General features: G+C 46.2%; 2 protein-coding genes across 7 annotated transcripts in view; one reads left to right on the top strand and one right to left on the bottom strand.

The window, feature by feature from the left end:
* Positions 1-15633, top strand: part of Dlst (dihydrolipoamide S-succinyltransferase) — a 24091-nt gene extending 8458 nt beyond the window's left edge. For both annotated transcript variants that reach the window (XM_085697381.2, XM_048449203.3), the window contains 8 exons: positions 3234-3386; positions 4343-4419; positions 5419-5516; positions 9545-9675; positions 10853-10926; positions 11510-11593; positions 11941-12108; positions 14153-15633. In XM_085697381.2, coding sequence (XP_085553507.1) covers positions 3234-3386; positions 4343-4419; positions 5419-5516; positions 9545-9675; positions 10853-10926; positions 11510-11593; positions 11941-12108; positions 14153-14287 — 920 coding nt within the window. In that variant the 3' untranslated portion in view covers positions 14288-15633. The remainder of the gene's footprint in view (positions 1-3233; positions 3387-4342; positions 4420-5418; positions 5517-9544; positions 9676-10852; positions 10927-11509; positions 11594-11940; positions 12109-14152) is intronic.
* The window catches only part of Rps6kl1 (ribosomal protein S6 kinase like 1), a 24253-nt gene continuing 12702 nt past the window's right edge, over positions 9669-21219 (bottom strand). The window contains exons 7-11 of one of the 5 annotated variants that reach the window (XM_085697378.2): positions 20316-20921; positions 19935-20111; positions 19724-19806; positions 18194-18289; positions 9669-10180 (exon numbers count right to left, since the gene is read on the bottom strand). In XM_085697378.2, the coding sequence (XP_085553504.1) occupies positions 9974-10180; positions 18194-18289; positions 19724-19806; positions 19935-20111; positions 20316-20921 (1169 nt within the window). In that variant the 3' untranslated portion in view covers positions 9669-9973. Of the gene's footprint in view, positions 10181-17185; positions 17944-18193; positions 18290-19723; positions 19807-19934; positions 20112-20315; positions 20922-21219 lie in introns of those variants that run through there. The other 4 variants (XM_085697379.2, XM_085697380.2, XM_048449201.3 and 1 more) reach the window with 4 other exon arrangements.

Raw genomic sequence — 21219 nt, 5'->3', positions numbered from 1 at the left:
AGTGGCATCTAGTTCCACTTTTAATTGAGAGAGAGGAGAAATCCTGTTGCTATATGGTGAACTTTAATGTCAAGTTTTAGAACAAGGGTAATATAAAACAATTGCCCATAATATTCTGCTCTTTCCATATTTCTCAGATTGAACTTTTTCTTAACTAACGAAGTGAAGAGTATAAAGATAGTGATTTTCTCCACACTGACCTGAAAAATACAAATGGAAAGGCTTTGAGTGCCAGATATAATAGATGCATTGTTTTTTTTTTGTGTGTGTGTGTGTTCCCCCAAGTGATTCTGATGTATTGTCAACCCTGAGAACCTCTATTTAAAAGTGAAAATTACAGCCAGGCAGTGGTGGTACACGCCTTTATCCCCAACTCTTGGAAGGCAGCAGATCTCTGTGTCTACAGAGTGAGTTCTAGGACAGCTAAGGCTGTTACACAGAGAAACCCTGTCTTGGAAAACAAAACAAACAAACAAAAAATTGAGAATTACTGTTTTCTGTTGTAGACTATTCAGTGTAATTTTCTTTTTCTTCTTTTAATTTTTTTTTTTTTTTGAGTCAGGGTTGCTTTATGAAGCCTTGGTTGTCCTAGAACTAGCTCTGTAGACCAGGCTAACCTTGAACTCACAGAGATCCATCTGTCTCTGCCTCCCAAGTGCTGGGATTAAAGGCGTGTGTGTGTGTGTGTGTGTGTGTGTGTGTGTGTGTGTGTGTGTGTGTGTGTGTGTATCTGTGACAGGGAGTGTACATGCAAAGGCATGCGTGTGGAGGTTGGAGGATAACTTAAGAATCAGTTTTCTCTTCCTGCCATGTGGGCAGTAGGAATCAAACCCAGGTTCTCAGACTTGGTAACAGATGTAGTAAATATTTTTGTAGTTGTAGCATTTAGCTGCTAAAATAGTCAAACAGAAAGATGATGAACTGGACTATTGAGGTTGGTCAGGCCAGGATTAAGTTCAAAGTGAGGAAAAAATGTAAAGTAGTTAGTAAGAATGAATCTGTTAGATTAAGTCCATCCTCCCCCTTGTTTATTTTAATGTGTGCCTCTTTGTGTGTGTGCTCATGTGTGTGAATGCAGGTGTGTGTGTATGTGTTGGTGGGGTCAGAGGACAGTTCTTTCCTTGGTCCTTGCTTTCCAACTTGTTTGAGACAAAGTCTCTTAGTTGTTCTCTGCTTCACAGGCCAGGTTTTCTGGCTGGAGAGTTTCCAAGATTTATCCACCTGTTGTCCTGCCATAGGAGGGCGGGGATTGTAGATGTACCCACTGCACCCAGCTTTACGTTGGTTTTGGGGAATTGAGCGCAGATCCTCACATTAATAGAGCGAGTGCTTTCTTCTGAGCCAGCTCTTCAATCTGAACTATGTCGTGGTTTGTTGTTGTTTTTGGGGGGCGGGGATGAGACGAGGTCTTACTCTGTAGCCCTGTCTGGCCCACAGCTCAATATGTAGATCAGGGTGCCCTCAGTTTCACAGAGATCTGTCTGTGTTTGTCTCCCAAGTGCTGGGATAACAGGTGTTTGCTACCAAACCCAGCTTTATCATTCATTTTTAGTTTTAAAATAAAATTCTTCTAATTTAACTACAAAACTGGATATAATGTCCATATTAAAATTATAGATTTATTACTTGAGCATCTAATTGCTTCCTATTAAGAGTTATTCTGGACGAAATGCTTTGAATTGTCTAATCTTTTATTTAGTATGTGCATGCGTGTGTGTGTGTGCGTGCACACATGTGTGTACATGTGTAGAAGGAGAGAGAGAGAGACTGTGAATGAATGTGCAGATATAAGTGCAGATACCCTCGGAGGCCAGGATTAGGCATTGATCCCTTGGAGCTTGAGTTGCAAGACAGTTGTGACCCATCCCACACGTATGCTGGGAACTAATTCAGGTCCTCCACAAGAGCGATATGTACCATGAACTTCTGAACTATATCTCCAGGCTCCAAAAATAAAACTTTTATCAAATGCCCATTTAAGATTAAAGAGTTCAGAGGTTGGAGGGTTGTCTCAGTAGTTCAGAGTACATACTGCTCTTACAGAGGACCCAAGTTCACTGCCCAGTATTTAAATAGCTGCTCATAGATGTCTGGAACACCAGAGCCGTGGGTTCCGGTGAGCCTCTCTGGGCACGTGCATTTACATGCACAAACCTCATGGGATGCACACATACAAACGGTTAAAAAATAAGTCTAGGTCCGGTGGTGGTGGCGCACGCCTTTAATCCCAGCAATCAGGAAGCAAAGGCAGGTGAATCTCTGTGAATTTGAGTCTGGCCTGGTCTACAAAACAAGTTCTAGGACAACCAGAGCTGATATAGAGAAACACTGTGTCTGTAACTTTTTTTATTTTCAATGGCTAAGAGTATTCCTTCTGTGTGTTATGTTAAAACAAGATGAATATATCATCATTGCTATAATTAGAAGTATGTCACAATTATATGTCCATTTTAACATTTTTCAGTTGCCTAGATTGTGACTTAAAACAGTGGTTTTCAACCTGTGGGTTGTAACCCTTTTTGGGGGGGTGGGGGTCACATGACCTTTTCACAAGGATCACCTAAAAACATTTGCATATCAGTTATTTACATTATGATTCATAAAACTAGCAAAATTGCAGTTATGAAGTAGCAAAAATAATTTTCTGAGCCAGGTGGTGGTGGCACATGCCTTTAATCCCAGCACTAGGTAGGCAGAGGCAGGCCGATCACTGTGAGTTCGAGGCCAGCCTGGTCTACAAGAGCTAGAGCCAGGACAGGCTCCAAAGCTACATAGAGAAACCCTGTCTCGAAAAACCAATAATAATAATAATAATAATAATAATAATAATTTTATGGTTGGGGTCACAACATGAGGAACCGTCTTAAGGGGTCATAGCATTAGGAAGGTTGAGAGACCATTGTCCTAAAAATTTTATTTCTTTGGACTTAGTAGGTGTTTTGAAAGTATTTACAGGATTTGAAAATAGATATTAATATTTGTGAAATCAGGAAGGCAGCTTAATTGATCCAGTAGAACATTTAGGGAAGCCTGAAACTAGAGAGTAGGGGCTTATAATTAGTGTGTATATCTCTTGGTGTTTTGACCATAGCAAACCTAAAGGATTGGAAATAGACTTTAGTCTCTAAGTCCTCCTTAGTGTCTGTGGTTTAGTTGCTTTCCCTTTCAGACAGTCCCAAAGGCATCTCTCTCTCTCTCTCTCTCTCTCTTTTTTTTTTTTTTTTTAAATCTAGCTGCTCCTGCTAAGGCCAAACCAGCGGAAGCTCCTGCTGCAGCCCCAAAAGCAGAGCCGCAAGCACCGGCAGTCTCTCCTCCCTCTGTAGCAGCTATACCTACTCAGATGCCACCAGTGCCCCCACCCTCACAACTTCCTTCTAGCAAACCAGGTAAGACCCTATGTTAGCTAATTATCTCATTGCTGTAACAACCACCTCATGAAAAACAACTTAAGAAAGATTGATTGATTTGGGCTTGTTTTGAGGATGAGAAAGAGTCCATTACGTCAGGGAAGGTATGGTGTAAGTGAGGTGGTCCCATAGCCTTTACAGCCAGGAAGCAAGAAAGATGAATACTGCTCCGTCCACTTACCGAATGTGTTCTTTAAAAAAAATCACTCCCAGACCCCAGCCCAAGTTATAGTGCTATCCACATTCATTCCCACTCTGAGAATGAGAACGTCAGTTTCTCTGGAAACCCGCATAGACACACCCAGGGTTTTATCTGCTGAGTGGTTCTAAGTCCTGCCAAATTGAGTCAAGATTAATCCTCATAGTTTCTATAGGAGAGAGTACCTCTTCTTTTCTTTCCTTTCCTTTCCTTTCCTTTCCTTTCCTTTCCTTCTTTTCTTCTTTTCCTTTCCTTTCCTTTCCTTCTTTTCTTTTCTTTTCTTTTCTTTTTTTTCTCCGAGACAGGGTTTCTCTGTAGCTTTGGAGTTGCCCTAGAACTAGTTCTTATAGACCAGGCTGGCCTCAAACTCACAGAGATCCGCCTGTCTCTGCCTCCCAAGTGCTGGGATTAAAGGTGTGCGCCCCCACCGCCCAGTTGGAGAGTGCCTCTCCTAGTACCGTCTTCCCTTGCAGGTGCAGTCTGAGGCTGTCCATGGCTCTAAACACGCCACGTTGACTCCTTTGTAGAAAGACCTCTAGATTTCTAAGAACTGGGTTTGCCTCTCAGCTTTCTATTTACTAACCATCTGACATTAATCTCAATACTTGAGCAGATTGTTTTATCTGTGAGTTTGGGGTGATGCTGATAACCCCCAGTATCTTGACGGTGGTGATAATGCGCTATGAGAGTATTGCTTTCCAGGTCTAAGGTAGCTGTACCCTCTCTTCATTTTCAGTTTCTGCAATAAAACCCACTGCTGCCCCTCCCCTGGCTGAGCCAGGAGCTGCTAAAGGTGTGCGCTCAGAACATCGGGTAAGCCTCTGAAGACTCCCAGGGAAGTGGTGGAGGGCTGCTGAAAGCGAGTGTGGTGCTCGTCTCTAAAGAGCTGGTGCCTCCTTCCCTCAGCTTTGAGGGTGTGGAAAGTTACTTTTCAAGCTCTCAGAACTGTCAGATGGTATGACTAAAACGTGATGTCTTCTGAACACTTATCCAGTGGGTTCTCTGCCGTGTTGTGCTGTCTGAAATGCTTCCGATGAGTAAAATATCTGTGGAGAACAGTAGCTTTGGAGCACACCTCCTTCCCACAGTGACGTGCACTTCACAGAGGCTGTCTGCTGAGAGCTGTGTTCTTAAACTTCCGGGTGGGGGGCAGTGGGGCCAGATTGTTGCATTGTAACAGTAAGCTGTCAGAGCAGACAAAACCTCAAGGAAGTATGGTCAAAAGTGTGGGCTTTTGCTTGAGAATACTTCCTAAAAATACCATAGCCTCAACAATTTGTTGTTTTTTGAGTTTCCGTTCCCCAAGTAACTATTCTCACGCAAACCTTTATCAACAGAAGTTGCTCTTTCTGTAATGACTCTTAAGCTGGCTGGTCTACACCACAGTCTTCCTTTTATAAATTGGTTTTGGTTTTTAAATCACACTATTTCCTGAGCCTCTGTTCTTGGTCAAATTTCAGGCTCATCTGAGTGAATACTTTGATCTCTGTTTCTGTGTTCTTGATTTGAGGCCATTCAGGAAAAGGGAAGCCTGTAGTTTAAGCAGTAATGATTGGGCCTAGCACAGTGGCATATGCCATTAATCCCAGTACTTCAGTACTTGGGAGGCGGAAGCAGGAGGGTCTCTAGCCACTCTGGTCTCCATAGAGAATTCCCAGCTAGCAAGGATTAAGTAGTGAGACCCATCTCAAAACAAAACATAAAACAAAACTGTGGTGCTTGCCATCCATCTCTGGTGTGCTGAGTTGTTTCACTGCCTGGGGAGTGAGATTGTAGTCAGGTTGTCAACACTTGTTCCACTTTTCCTTTCAGGAAAAAATGAACCGGATGCGGCAGCGCATTGCTCAGCGTCTGAAGGAAGCCCAGAATACGTGTGCAATGCTGACCACCTTTAATGAGGTTGATATGAGGTGGGATCTCTAGACTTCTAGTCTGTGTTTCTATTAGAGTACTCGGACATGCTCCATTCCTTACCCACTGTTGATTACAAAACTAGCCTGGACAGGGAGAAGTATTTTTCAGCTTTGCTTATTGCTGACTTATGCAATATGACCTACTAGTTTCATTTGCTAATTTACTTTTCTGATACTATGTCTCCCTCTTCTGCAACGTAAAAAGCTTCGTCTTTTGAACTTTCATGCCTGAACTATTACGATTTCTGATAAATGAGCCTAAAGTGATTTTTTTTTTATTTAGGTTTTTATTTATTTCTGTGTATGTGTGTGTGGGGGGTTGCCCACAGAGGCCAGAAAAGAGCATTGGATCCCTTAGAACTGGAATTACAGGGGGTTGGGAGCCCCTTGACATGAGTGCCAGAAACTAAGCTTGGGTCTTCTGGAAGAGCAGCATGTGTGTTTACAACTGTTCCAACCCTGTTTTGTTTTTGAGACCAAGTCTCACTTGTAGCCCTGACTGGTCTAGAACTAACTATGTAGACTAGGCTGGCCTTGAACACACAAGAGATTTGCCTGCCTATACCTCCATAATATTGGGATTAAAGATGTGTACCATCATGCTCAACCTGTTTTTATTGTTTGGTTGTTTTTGAGACGGGTTCTCATGTTACCCAGGCTAGGCTTGCACTCTTTGTAACTGAGGATGATGTTCATGGTGCACCATGGCCTACTGCTGTGGTGGCCCACTTCCAGACCTACTACTCCATGGAATGGGAAACCCTTCACATCATGCCCAGAGCCAGGACACCACATTCTGCTTCTTTCTATCAGGGACTGTTTCTTGTGTGTGTTCCCAAACAACTCAGAATCAAGCAGACCAAAGGGCAGACACTACCACCTCTTACTCTTCCCAGTTTTGATCATGGAATTGAAACTAAGTTGGGGAGGGAAGGAATATGAATGTGTGTGGGTATGCATGTGTGCATATAAAAGCCAAATATCAGTTTAGTGTTGTTCCAGGGAGTAATCTGCCTTGTTTATTGAGGCAGGGCTTCTACTCGTTAAGAGTTTGTTAAATAGGCTCAGCTGGTTGGCCAGTGGGCCCCAGGGATCTACACGTTTCCTCCTCCTCAACTCTGGGATTTCAACTCTGGGTGTCACTACACCTAGGTTGGTTGGTTGTATTTTATGTGCATTTTGGAGTTCAAACTCCTCGTGCTTGCCTGGGAACTGAGGTATTCTGCCCAGCCCCCAAATAATATATTTCTAAAATATAAACCTCAGTTCACTACACCCATTCCTGTAGTGAGCTAATTGTTGATTTACTTGTTTGTGCAATACAAAATTTGTTCAAAATTTTGTGGGGAAGAGAAAATAGTTTTATTTTACAATCATTTTAAGTGTTTATCATATGCAGAGTAAAGTGTGACGTTCAGGGGGATTTGCAGATGAGTATACTGAAGTATCTCTGAAGCTTACTGTCTCACTTTGGTGAATAGAAAAAAGCATCAAAAAGATAAAAATGAGTATGAAGTGGAGAAGAGAGTGGGTTTGTTCTTGATAAGGGTAGCATTAGCAAAGATAGGGTCAGGGAAAGTCTCTAGGAGGAAGGAGTTTGAATGAGCTATCAAGAATGACAAGCATTTAAACCAGGTGTAGTGGTGCACTTATGTAATCCTGGTGCTTGGGGGTTGGAGGCAGGAGGATCAGTAGTTCAAGGTTATTCTCAGCTACACAGAGTTCAAAACTAACTTGTACTATATGAGACCCTGTTTCAATAAAAACAAAAAGAAAACCAAAAGCAAAATGCTAAGTAGTGTTATAGAGAAAATCATTCCAGGTAGTTTTAACAGTCTGGATCATGACACAGTCAAGAAAGTACAAGAAACAGAAAAGGTCATTTCTGCCATGAACAGTATATAAAGGATCCATGTTTCACTAGGTTTTGAATGTCAATGTAAGAATTCATTAAATCAAAAGATCATCAAATCTCCTAGGCACCCATCTCCTTTTCTGTATTAAGTCTCTCCCATGTACTTTTCGGTGAGGAAATTTGTTTCCTTGGTTTATTGACGGTGAGGTCTGCTTAATCTCACTAGAGTCATTGTTCTACTAGGAAGCTTTCTGGACACTGCATGTCATTTTCTGGACCATCCACAGTATAGAAGGACTTTCAGTAATGAATCACTAAGGCTGCAGCTTATGTTTCCTGCATTAGGGGCAAATTGTACACAAATTAAATTGGACTTTGAAATTTTACCCAGTTTCTTAAGACAAGCATGTAAATATTTATGTCCCTAAAAGATGTAGTTGGCCCAACATCCGTGATTGCAAGTAAGTTTAATAGCTGGATCTCCTTTCAGTGGCTAATCTAGTGTCACTTAGCAGTGGCCTGAGGCCTCCCTGTGGCCAGTAATTTGGTTTAGATTGAGTGCCCTTTGGGTCTTGTGCCTATCAGCTAAGGGCTTTTCTGAGACTTGCTCCTTCCCCCATTGTCCCAGCTCTGCCTCCAAGGACAGAGCTCTGAAATAGAAACTCCTTAATGACCAGAAAATGGTATTCAGGCAGGTCTGAGAGCAGAGACACTTATCACGCCTCTTGTCCCGCTTTTGCTGCCTTGCATCTTGGGAACCAGTAATGTCTTTAGGGTGGTAATCCTAGCACTAAATGAGGTTAGACTCAGGAAAAAAACATTTAAACCCAATCAGTCCCTCTAGGAAATTTTTCTTTTTTTCAAAAACGAAAGGTCTGAAGTGGGCAGTTAATACTGTGCCACATCTTATCTTTCCTGTTAATGTTGAATTAAGCCATTATAGGGGGAAAGAGAGAACTGAGCATTTGGGCCTGAGATAAAGTTAAATTCAATTTCCATCACAGAATATCATTCCTATAATCATAGAAGTTCCTTTGGGGAAATGATAGGAGAGATGTTTTTTCAGTAACTCCGTAGTGCTTGTGTGGAAAACAAACTAACAAAAAAACAACAACAACAACAAAAAAAAAAACCGAAAAACCCTGCTTGATAGATCAGAGGATGTTCAAATTGCAGTCTTCTGAGAGAAAAGCCCTGCTACTGAATCTGAGAGACAGGCACAGCCCACACGGAGCCACTTTCTAAATACCAAGGAAACCACAGTCAGCCAGACTAATCTTAGGGGCAGGCACTGTGCCTTGTCTTGGTGCCCAGCCAAGCCCTCACATGTGATGGGTCTTAGTAACCATTTCATGAACAAGTAGCTAGAACTGCTAACTCAGGAAATAGCCTGCTGCTGGCTCTGCACAGCCTGAAAGAGGATTGGGTTTACCCTTCCGTGCGTAGTTAAAATTGCTTGGACTTGGGCGGACCATACTTCATGGGTAGCTTTTTTCTTTTTCTGACAATTAGGTAGCAGTATCACAAAATAAGCAGCTTTAGTTTTTGTCTATTTAGTATAATTCTAACAAAAGTAATATTGTTTTTTAAGAGGTTTTTTTTATAAACTGAATTTGAAACTTAATTTGTTTCCAGTGTGGATATGACTTTTTTCATGACTTTAGTGTATCCAGAAATACTTTTTCATCCAGGGAAAGGATGTTGATATTCGGTGTGCTCTTTTGTTCATGTATCTGACTCTGAAATCTGTGACTTCCAGAACAGAAAAGGATCCCCATAAAGATAGATTTGGCACTGATTCTGCTAGTGAATGTTCCAAAACTTGAACTTAGATAGTACAGACTAAGGGAGAAGCTCATCCAGTTGTATACATGGGTAAAAACCTATGAAAGTCCAAAATTGGGCTTTAGCCACCCTGGTAGGTAGTGCAGGCCAGCTCCTCGGATGATTGACTCAGGAGAATTGCATGTTTAAGGCTAGCCTGTGCAATTTCATGACACCAGTCTCAAATGTTAAAAGGGTGAGGGGCATAGCTCAGGAGTACAGCACTTGCCAGTGTGGCTCAGAGATCTTTGACTCAGCCTCTGGCAATATGCACATGTGCACACATGACACACACACACACACACCAGAGCTTCATTGGAAATTGTTTTGTATCATGTATTTACAGTAACATCCAAGAGATGAGAGCTCGGCACAAAGATGCTTTCCTGAAGAAACATAACCTCAAACTTGGCTTCATGTCAGCATTTGTAAAGGCCTCGGCCTTTGCCTTGCAGGAGCAGCCGGTTGTAAATGCAGGTGAGTTTCTTAAGACCAGTGTGGCGGAGGTCTTTAGAGCTGTTTATGAATACAGACCTGCTGTCACATTCAGGGGTCTTGACCAAGGCTTCTTGTTTCACAGTTGTGGAAACATAACTGCCTTCCCTGAGTGAATTTTTCCATTCTCCTTTTCCAAATACTCTCATGATTACTGTCTCCATGCCAAGTGGGCAGAGAGGTTTCCCCTACTGGGTTGCTTGTCAGTCTCTCTGGCAGCAGGCGACTCAGGGTCAGTCCAGCTTTCCAGGCTGCTTGTTATCACGGGGAATCCCAAGTTCTAGCTGCTTCTCACCACCACATGGGTCTTTACTTGAGGCTTAACTTCCACTCTTGGCATAGGCTCACCCTGGAGGGTGACCTTTGATCTCGCATTCGGGGCCTCATTGGGAAGCGCGGCTCGGAACTCGTTTCTTTCCCTTTCACTCTCATCATTGAAGCATTGATCTCGCTCACAGTACTTTCCGGTGGAGATACTTCTGTGTTCCTTGGAAGACAGGAAAGGGGACATTGACACTTTTGGAGTCTTCAGCATAAAATCCCTAGTCTCTCCCCCTTTGAGTGCTGTGCTCTTGCTAAGTTGGAAACTGTCTTTGCTTGCAGGCATCTCAGCATTCTCATCCATTTTCCGTGCATTCTGACAATACAATGTAGACTCTTTGGAAGATTCCCAAGCCCTGATTTTATTAGCTATCTCTTATATAGCTATAATTTTCAGCAGGTGGCTTGCTATTTCACGATGGCATATTTAAAAGCCAAACCACCTCCACATCTACCTGGATCTCTAGAGAGAGGATTCCCTTGTCTTGCTGAGGAAGCGGATTGGGCAGCATCCTCCACCTTCCTTTGCCTTTCTACAGAGCACTCAATAACTATTCTCTGCTCAGAGAAGGCTTGCATAGATAGAAAATGTGCATTCACTGTGGGAACTTTCTGTGAGCTGTGAGAGAGCAGCTGCTGCTAGTGCAGGCTCATTCAGAGCTTGGGCAGTACTGTCATAAGTTGGGATGGGAGCAAGGACAGTGTCAGCTGATGTAATGTGGTAATTTTCCTGTTGATTAGTCAGTCCACACTGTTTTGGCCACTGAAAATTTTCACTCTGTTAACTCATTAGTCTCGGCCAAAAGGGTTGTATGTAACATGTGTTTCTCTTTCATAGTGATTGATGATGCAACCAAAGAAGTGGTGTATAGAGATTATATTGACATCAGTGTTGCTGTTGCTACTCCAAGGGTATGTTGGGGCGAGAATTGGGAGTGCTTGCTTAGATCATGTCTTAGTTCTCTATTGCTATGATAATGGCACGACCAAGGCAACTTAGAGAAGAAAGCGTTCACTGGTTGGGCTTCAGTTTCAGAGGGGTCGGAGTCCACTGCCATCGTGACAGGGGGTGTGGCAGCAGACACGCTGCTGGGGCAGCAGCGGAGAGCTCAGCGTGCGGAGAGAGCTAGGTCACTGGGAACAGCACAGCTTTTGAAATCTCAAAGCCTGCCTGCAGTGACACACCTCCTAATCTTCCTAAACAGTTCCACCAACTTCAGACCAAGTATTCAGATATATGTCCTATGGGATCCATTCTCAAACCACTGCAGGTCTCACGTTACTTATATTAGAGCACAGGGAAGGGGTCATTTCTACAATTCTATAAGGGGGTCATTAGTAAAAGTAATTTTTTTTTTTTACATCATACCACATTCCTTTATCTTCATGTGAGTCTTTTTAATTCTAGTGAGTTTAGGGTATTGTGGTTAGGAAGACCTGTGGATTAAATCAAGGAAATTGTTATTTTGCAACTAAAAACAACTTTTCATTCCAGGGTCTCGTGGTTCCTGTCATTAGGAATGTGGAAACTATGAACTATGCAGATATTGAACGGACCATCAGTGAACTAGGAGAGAAGGTACAGTAGGCAGAGTATGTGGATGAGCTGCTGGGCAGTTGAGGGAACATAGCCTGCGTTATCATTGCTCAGACATCTGGGATCAAAGGATACATAGCCACCTAGAAAAGCCGTGGCCGTGTGAGTCCAGGAGAGGCATCTGCCAGAGCCTTCCATGCAGTCAGATCTGCTGGGAAGAAATGTTGGTTGTAGAATCCCGCTTCTTCTCACAGCCCCCTTAGCTGAATACCTGTCTTGTTGGCCAGAGTTTGTACTACTGAGCTCAGATAAGAGTTTTCTAGGTTTACTTTTTTGGAGTGAAGAAATCTGGTTTGACTTAATGTTTCAGTTATGAAATTTGTTTTTAGGCCCGAAAGAACGAACTTGCCATTGAAGATATGGATGGTGGTACTTTTACCATTAGCAATGGAGGAGTTTTTGGGTCACTGTTTGGAACACCCATTATCAACCCCCCTCAGTCTGCCATTCTGGGCATGCATGGCATCTTTGACAGGCCTGTGGCTGTGGGAGGCAAGGTAAGAACCATTATCTTTGATATATTTTTTTTAATTCTTTAACCAAATCCTTATTATAAAGCATTCACTGTAATTTCAGGCTTAAGTTCCATTTCTTTAATTACTAAATAATAGCTAAGGCACTGCTTCTCAAACTGATCTGTAGATGTCAGCGTCATCTGGGAATTTGTTAAAAAAGCAAGCGCTGGGCTAGAGAGATGAATCAGCAGTTAAGAGCATTTGCTGCTCTTGGCAGAGAACCTGGGTTCAGTTTTCAGCATTAGCCATTAGTAATTCCAGCTCTGAGGGATCAGGCACTCTTTTCTGTCCTCTTCAGGTACCAGACATGCACATGGTACACATGCATGCATGCATGCAGACAAAATGCTCATACACATTAAAATAATTTTTTTTCTTTTTGAAAAAACAAATTAACTACAGAAGCAGACATGTAGACAGTTCTGGTATGTTAAAGTCTGAGAACTCCTGAGCTAACTACTTCCACCCAGGCCTCACCTCTAGGACTTGTTGACATGCTTCATTGTCAGAGTGCCCCAGGGAGTCAGGGATGGATAGACTGGGAGGCCCTGGGAAACCGCGCAGTGCACTGCAGTCTGTGAGCTATAGAATTGTGTGAGAAACTTAGAAGTTTTCTGGGAGGTCAAGGATTGAGGCCAAAGAGCTTGAGTTAGCCATTGGAAGATAAGTTTAAAAATAAAGAGATTTCTGAGACTGCTGTGTCTGGAATGTGTGTGGGTCACAAAGTCCCTTGTACATCCAAAAACCGTGGGTCTTCTTTCTGCAAAACAGTTACACGCCTAACTTTATACATAAGAGATTCTTGTTTTATTTATGGATTTTCAAGACAGGGTTTCTCTGTGTAACCCTATCCATCCTTGAACTCTCCGCATAGACCAGGCTGGCCTTGAATTGAGAGATCTGGCCTCTACCTCCTGAGTGCTGGGGTTAAAGGTATGCGCCACCACACCTGGCAGATAGCAGGAAATTTGAACTCAGAAGATGAATTTTCCCCCTCAGACTATGGATATAAACTAGTGGTAAAGTGTTTGCCTAGCGTGTTCAGAGCCCCTAGTTTGATACACCAGGCGTGATAGTACGTGCTTGTAGTTACGGCATTCGGGAAGTAGAGCCAGAGACCCAAGATTGTAGTGTCATCCTTAATTTTACAGTGAGTTTGAGAACAGCCTGTGCTACATGTGACTATTTGCAAAAAGAACAACAACAAACAAACAAAAAACAGTATACATTTTTCCTCTTTAAATTGTAACTTCAAAAGGTTGGGGATATTTCTCAGTAGTAGGATGCTTGCCTAGCATACTCAAGGCCTAGCGTTGGATCCACATCATTGAAAAAAAAATAATAGTAATAAAGATTGTAATTTCAGCCCGACAATGGTGGCACGTGCCTTTAAATCCTAGCATTCAGGAGGCAGAGGCTATCTCTGAATTCAAGGCCAGCCAGGTCACTGAGGGAGTTCAAGTGGTGGGGGTGGAGATGTACACAGAGAAACCCTGTCTTGAAAAACAAACAATAACAAAGATTGTAACCGCTGGATGCACCCTTTAATCCTAGCACTCATGAGGCAGAGACAGGCGGATCTTGGAGTTCGAGGCCAGCCTGGTCTACAAGAGCTAGTTTGAGGACTAACTCCATAGCTACTGAGAAAGTCTGTCTCGAAAAACAAAAAGCAACAAACAAACAAACAAAAAGAAAAGATTGTAACTTCAGAATATCTCTCTTGACAGCCACACTGAAGAGAATACCTTTCTTTAGGGAGCAGATAGATTAGCCGGTAGAATGTGGCATTGCATATTTTTTTAAGGTGGTTTGAGGGACCTGTTTCCTTGTTTGGATCTTGCTTCTGAATCCCAGAGGTTTGCACTAAAGATTAGCTTGGTCTTCAGAATAAACCCACATTGCCCTGAGGCATCCCTGCAGGAAAGACTTGGAACTGGGAATGCTAGTATGGGCTTTGTTCTCACCCCTCCCCTCAGTGGAGCTTTCTCTGACCTGCTGGATACAAACCTGTTGCTCTCCTCTGTAGGTGGAAGTGCGACCTATGATGTATGTAGCCCTGACCTATGACCACCGGCTGATTGATGGCAGAGAGGCTGTGACTTTCCTCCGAAAAATCAAGGCAGCAGTAGAAGATCCAAGAGTCCTCCTCCTAGACCTTTAGGAGGAAGCCACGCCCCCTACCTATCGATCATGCAGGAACTGAAACAGTCTTCTCCCTGTCCCCTCATCAGTCCCAGAGTTCGCCTGACAACAGGCAGGCACCATACTGTTGGCCTCAAGCAAGGAAGCCAGGGCACTATATAACCAGCTTTCACAGGTCTTTCCTTCGTGCTCCTTCTAGACTCTTCCTCTCTCTGTGTGTGTCCTTCTCTTGAGAGAGAGAGAGTGAGAGCCCTACTGGATGCCCATTGATATCCCGCCTTTCTTCCAGCCCTCTGCAAAGACAGTTTTGTTTCTCCCCAGGAACAGTATGCTACAGGGATGCCACCAGGGACCATGTGACCAAGTTTGTCTTTGGAAAGTGTTCTCCAGAGATGCCTAGGGGGTGCTCCGCCTTCCAGGCGCTAAGCCTCTGTCCCAGCTGTGCATATTCTCAGCTGATGCCGCCTGTGTGGAGGTAATCGGACACAGGCAAAGAGGCGCTGCTTTGCTTCTTAAATGCACCACCATTCTGAGCTGTCAGTGGCTTCATGATGCCTCTCTACCTCTCCAGGAAGCCCGGGGCCTTGGGGATAGGCAACGTGGTGTGAAGTCCCCTGAGGTTACCTTTTATAATCCCAGATGGGAATAGAACCCTGACTTGCCTCACAGGCTTCATTGTAAGCTCACACTGGGAAGATTCATTTTGGCATAATCACATCCAATTATGGTCATACCAACCCTTCCCAGGGTTCTGGGGATCGTCCTAGGACATTGTTCGCATTCAGAGCAGATTTTTAGTACATCATGGCAGTGAGTGAGTGAAGAGCCTGGTGAAGGGACTGGCTCTGACCAGATCAGGTTGGCTAGCGCTCTCAAATTCAAGGTGGTATCAGCATGTGATAGGAAGGGGCTATTCTCTCCCTTTCTGGGTGTGGCTTGTGGGGAGCAAGGTCTTGGCACCCCTAGCAGGAAACAGATACAGGGGAGGATGGATTGAGGTGGGATCCAGTCTCAGGAGTCAGTCCAGAGTGATGGAAGAGCTGATGTCATCTCTAAGACACTGCCCTTTGGCTGCTGGCACAATCACTGGAATTTCTTGAAGCATGGGAAACCGCAAGTGACTAGGTATGAAAGCTCCTAGGCCTTGTGTCCTCTGCACTGAGGCCTGAGGCTGCTGACAGTTGATACGGGGCCACAGTGTTAAATGCCCTTTTTTCTGTCATCCAGGACAAGCTGGGGGAAGGGGGAGAGGCCAGTATTGAGTGCCTGCGGCATCTGCTACTACATCTTCACCATCCAGAACTTGTAACTAAAATATTTAAAGAGGCTGATTTTGAATGAAATTAAAAGGCAAATGTTCTCAAACAGGGTTCTAGCATCTGTGCTCCTTTTGGCCCTTGAGGTACAACCCCTGGTTGGCAGCCACAGTGTCTTTATCATTGAAAAGTACTTCTTGAGTTGCTATCTTGTGGTGTCCTGAGGCCCCCATCTCATACTTAAGACATGTTAGGGCTATGCTAATTTAACTGCCAGCCAGGGGCACCCACAAACCACTTAGTACCCTGGGTTCCTTTCAGGGAGCCCTACAGTTGTGACAAGCCAACTCTTGAAGAGATGTCGTAGCTCCTACCTATGTGAAGCCCTTTAAAACACTGGGGAACAGTTGCCCCTTTGAGGGACTTGTGTTATTTCTGAGATGGAGTGGAGAGACATGAGCACTTCTAATTTCACTTGGACTTAGTTGTCACATGTGTACCAAGATGTTTGTGGTTAGAATAAACAGAGAGGTCGCCTAGGAGCAGTAGTATGTGAGGGGACAGGACAGGGTTGGTCACTTCCTAGGGTGACCATAAGAGATAATGGGTATGATGGAGGGTGGACTTTACCCCTCCCAGCCTTACTTCACACAGAATCCCATCTGTTGATCCTGCCTGCAGTGAGGCCCTCCTGCAGAGACCTGTCGCAGGAAGAGGAAGCTGGTAGGTGGGTTCAGTGAATTGTGTGTCAGGTGTAGTGCTAGACCTGCTACCAGATACAATGTTTCCAGCAACTCTGGAGTAGCTGCTGTCAGAGCTGGGACCTTGGTGATCCAAACTGATGGCTCAGCAGTGTGCCATAAGTAAGCAATGGCAGAAGTTGGCTTGCATGGTCTACCACAGGAGCCTACACTTGTGAGCCAGCTCTAGCGGTTGGTTCTAAGTTAACCTCTCCAGAACCTCTGTTTTCTCAGGAGGATCATCCATGGGCTCACTACGGAGATGAAGGTAGTGTTTTCCTCAGACACCATGGTCTTCTAGGGCGTCTCTTCCCTTTCCTCCTTTTCCTGAGCCTGTTCTGGAAGAGCAGGGGCTGCTTCCTTGCAGACCACTTTGACTGCAATAATGAGGCAAAGATGCCACCAAAAGAGAAGGCTTTATTAGAGTGGACCTGGGGGCTGCTGGGATTCCAGCCATGGAGCAGCTGCGCTTTCCTTGTCCTCTGCTCCAGACTCAGCCAGCACCAGGAATAGTGGGTGTCTCATCATGTCACCCCCACACACGCACACACACGTGTTTGCTGAGTTGCTCGATTGGTGAACTATACCAGATGCTACCTGTGTTGTAACACTGGAGGGATCTGGAGATTGGTCAAGTGAAATTTGTTGCATTTTCCACACCTCAGGGACTGGGTTGCCCTGAGGCAAGTTCTCAAACCTAGGGAAAGGATTGTCTGCAGATACCCACTTACCTAGTTCTTCAGAAACCAGCAATACCGGACTTAAAACATTGGGTAAAATGGGTCCGTATGTTCTGTGGTGGCTCATTCTATAAGCGGACAGTGGATTGAATAAACTCCATATCAAAATGCAGAATGGAACCAACCTGAGGGAAGACTGCGATTGCCTGTGGGGCAGACCTTCTGACACAGGAGAGCCAGCCAAAGAATAAAGCTCTTTATTCTGTTTGCAAACTCAGTCTGAGTGCTAAAAGTGCATTCTTACCCACTCTTAACCCTGCTGACGTCTCTTCCCCTTAGTTGATTCTCCAATGTCAGTGGGCCATACTTCCTCACCTCTCCCCACTTAGCCCTACAGAATAACCTACTTCCGAGTGCCCAACACCCGTGGGAGCAAGCAGCTGGTAGAAGCAGCCTGCGAAAATGGACCCAGGACAGTCTTGGATTGGGTCTACTGAGCCATGGGATCAGTGTCCTGAGGTGTCGTAAGTGGTGTACAATAGGGCAGTGTCACCAAGGTTGTCAGTCGGCTCCGCAGGTGTTGAGACGTTTGGAGCTAGAGCAACAGAAGGCCGCCTTTAACATGAGAGGCCCCAGCCAAGGGTGTGAGTCCAACAGGCATCTGTTGCTGATGGGTGTAGGCTGCTCAGCAAGGCGCACCTCACCGCCTCTCCCAACAGTTACGGGCTGACTTCTTTAGGACAGAAGCAGTCACCAGTCTGAGGCCCAAGCAGGTTCTGAGCAGGTAAAGCGGGCTACTGCCCCACCTTCGGCCCCTGAAGTTCACTGACGAGGGCCAGCCAGGTGGCAGACAATCCAGACAATCTTCTTTTTCTACTTACCCACCCCTTACCCCACTAGTCGGCTCCATTGGATAGTACTGAAAAAGGGGTGGGACTTGAGTTTGCTGGCGCCCCCACCTCCAGCACCTAGGCGCCGCTGGGGATCGAACTGCAGCAGCTGTGGGGAAAGAATCAGGGCATCCTTTCCCGTCATGGAGGTAGGCACCCACCTCCTGGAACTCCTATCACCAACCCTCAGGGTGCTCATTCCCCTGCCCCATGATGCTGGTGGTAGCTGGCACAGGCATGCATGGGCCTTTATTCTCCTATTGCCCTAGTGTTTTCCAGCTTACATTGGACAGGTGGTTCCTCCCATCCCCCAACCCCTCACTCCTGCCCACATACCAATAAGCCAGCCAATACCTTACCTCAGTCAGCAGTGAGGCTGCTGGGCGACTGAGCCACTCAGGCAGCTGAAGTTGGGTGTGGGCCTGGAATCCTGAGGGGTGGCTCTGGGACAGTGCCTGGAGAGGAGGGGGACACAAGGAGAGGCACTGAAGAAGCCACTTTGGGAAGCTTACACCCTAGCGGCAGCCAGGACTTGGCCCACTCCCATGGCACATTACAGGGGTAAGATGATGTTGATAGTTGCCTTTTGCTAGGATCTACTGATGACCCAGACACGGAGCTAGACCCTTGACACTAAAGACAAGAAACTGGTCCAGGAAAGGGGACTTGGGTTAGCATTGGGGTTTGAACCTGCAGCTTGTTGAAAGCATTCTCTCCATTGTCTTTAGGGTGGACACTATTGGGAACAACCTTAGAACTTCTTTCCTTACAGAAAAAATGGTTCCACACAGGAGATGGCAGGCCTGGCCCGCAGCCAGGCAGTAATGTGGAGAGAGGCAGAAGTATGCAAGGTAAGGATGCGTAGCAAGAAGAGAGGCAGGGGAGCCATGTGGGGCCTAGGGGTGTTTGTATAAAGGGTGCTCAGAGCCCCTGAGCATGGGAAACAAGCAAGTCAGGTCTGGCCTCTGGGTCATGCAGTGGTTTGCTGGAGCCATGCAAACTGTTTCCTGCTCAACTGTAGTCTGTCCTCTCCCTTGTTTCCAACCTAACTGGCCCTAGCTGTAGTTCTGGGCCCATTTGAGAGGAGTGAAGAGGGCAAAAAGTCTTATCAAGTGGGTTCTCTCTCTCTCTCTCTCTCTCTCTCTCTCTCTGTCTGTCTCTGTCTTTCTGTCTCTCTGTCTCTCTCTCTGTCTCTCTCTGTTTCTCTCTCTGTTTCTCTCTCTGTTTCTCTCTCTGTTTCTCTCTCTCTCTCTCTCTCTCTCTCTCTCTCTCTGCTGTGTGCAGTGGAGACCAGAGGCTGGATGGAGATGGATGTCTTTCCTCTATTGCTCTCTATCTCACTGGACTCCACTTGACTTTCACATGTTGCTGGGGAACCAAACCCAAGCCTTCATCCTGCAGCAGCAGGCACTTTACCCACGGAACCACCTCCCCAGCCTGCGAGTGGGCTTGCTTGACCAAGCTGGCTTGGATGTGAGAACCTTCTCCCGCCTTCCAGATCTAGGGATCACAGCCTTGGAGGGTGAGTGGGGATGAACAATAGGAGGAGATTTAAGGAGATTTAGGACATGACCCAGAAACCTTCCGGGGAGGGGTTGCGGCTTCTCCAACCCTCAAGCCAGGCATGCTCTTCCCTAAACCTCTAGCTATCCCAGCTCATGTAATTCATAGAAATTGACTGTCTTCCTAACAGTAGTCCCTCGTGTGCTCTGACAGCCTGGTGACTTCCTCTATTGCTGGTGGTCTGGTAGGTAGAAGGACGTCCAGCCCAAAAGTCAGGCATGGAGAACCAGGCGGCCTCTGTTTTGACCCTGGCTGGCTAAGAAGCCTTTGCTCGGCCTTTCCTCTGTGATCCCCATCAGGGCTCTATACCCTGCCCAGCTACTCACCGTTCCCGTGAGCAGTTCATACAGAAGTGACCCATAGCTCCACCAGTCACAGGCTTCAGTCAGCTCAGAAATCCCCCCGACCTCTGCGAGAACAAGAACACGTAAGATGGCCCTTTCTGTTGGCATTCTGGTACCCACTGCCCTTCCCCTGTCTTTAACCCACACGAGAAAGCACCCAAGATCTAGACACCTCCCCCAACTCCCTTCTTGCCTGGAGCACTGTATAGGCCATCTGCAGCCTCCTGGCTGCACCGGGGCTCCACTTCTGACCACTGGCCAAAATATGTGAGTCGGATGTGACCTTGTCCAGGGTGTGTAGGGAGGAATGATGGGGCAAAGGTTGAAAGTAGCATCACTGAGCAGCTGGAATTCCTAAGCGGTCCCAAGGCTTCCCCCAATACAGTCATGTTAGGGGTTGAAGGTCATCCCAAGTGGAGTCTCCCTAAGGGCCTGCAGAGTGTACAACCCCAGACTCGGGTCCTCATAAGGGGCCAGATGATGAACGGGAGTGGGGAGAGACAACATGTAGCCTTAAAACCTCTGGGCTCCCACCCGAGGAGTGGACTTGGAGCAGGGGTGCTAGGGCTCCTACCTGCCTGATCCAGAAGCAGGTTCTGTGGGTTAAGGTCCCGGCACAGCACCCCCTGCTCATGGAGTGCCTCCAACGCCACGAGCATCTCGGCTGCCCACTGCCTCACCTGCTCCTCCCTCGAGCTCCAGACGGCTCGTCCACACCCCAGGTTGGCCCTGTTTGCTGATGGGGGGTTCTGGCCTCTGCCTCGGCCGTAGACCCCTAGCACCCGGTCAGCCCCTTCCCGTACCCAGTGGAGCCTCCGACTGGGTGCAGTGTTCGCACTCTGGCCCGCTCTCCTGACTTGGCTGCGTGAGTGGCCACACGGAGCTTCTGTGAGGTCCGAAAAGCAGAAAGGACCGGTCCTGGCCAAAGGATCACTGTCAGCCTCTTCCTGAGGCTGGAGGGATGGGGTCTCCTTAACTGGGGGAAGGCTCTGAGAAGTCCATGGAGGCTCCGTTGGGATTCTGTCCTGCCCCGAAGTGTGACCTGGTGGGAGCTTTGCTGGGGTCACGAGGCAGAGGCGGGTGTTGAGCTGGACTTTTGACTTCTCCTGAGCAGAGCCAGACTTGAGCCCAGAATATTTAAAGTGGGCCTGGGAGAGTAGATGTGACCACAGCCTGCCTCCTAGGCCAAACAGGGAGGGAGAAGTGTGGACAGTATTTCCAGGCCCAGCCACCCCTATCCCAGCATGCCCCCTGTTTCTCATCTCCCTGCTCTTCACCCGCTCCCCTGCTGTGACCCACTTCCAGGGGGCTCAGCTTCACAGCCCACAAAACCCGATTGCTAGTGAGCTTGGCCTGAGTATAGCGCCAGCTTGAGCACCAGTGTTCAGGCTTTCTCTTTCGTTTTAGGGAGAGCGGTGTCACCAAAGGGTAAAGAGCCAAGCATGGATCTACAGCGACTGCGCCATGACCCGAGATGT

Source organism: Myodes glareolus, chromosome 11 (genome assembly GCF_982192425.1).
Source record: "Myodes glareolus chromosome 11, mMyoGla1.1, whole genome shotgun sequence".
NCBI lineage: Eukaryota > Metazoa > Chordata > Mammalia > Rodentia > Cricetidae > Myodes > Myodes glareolus.
Note: the sequence above shows the minus strand (reverse complement) of the source record. Positions and strands in the feature narration are given on the sequence as shown.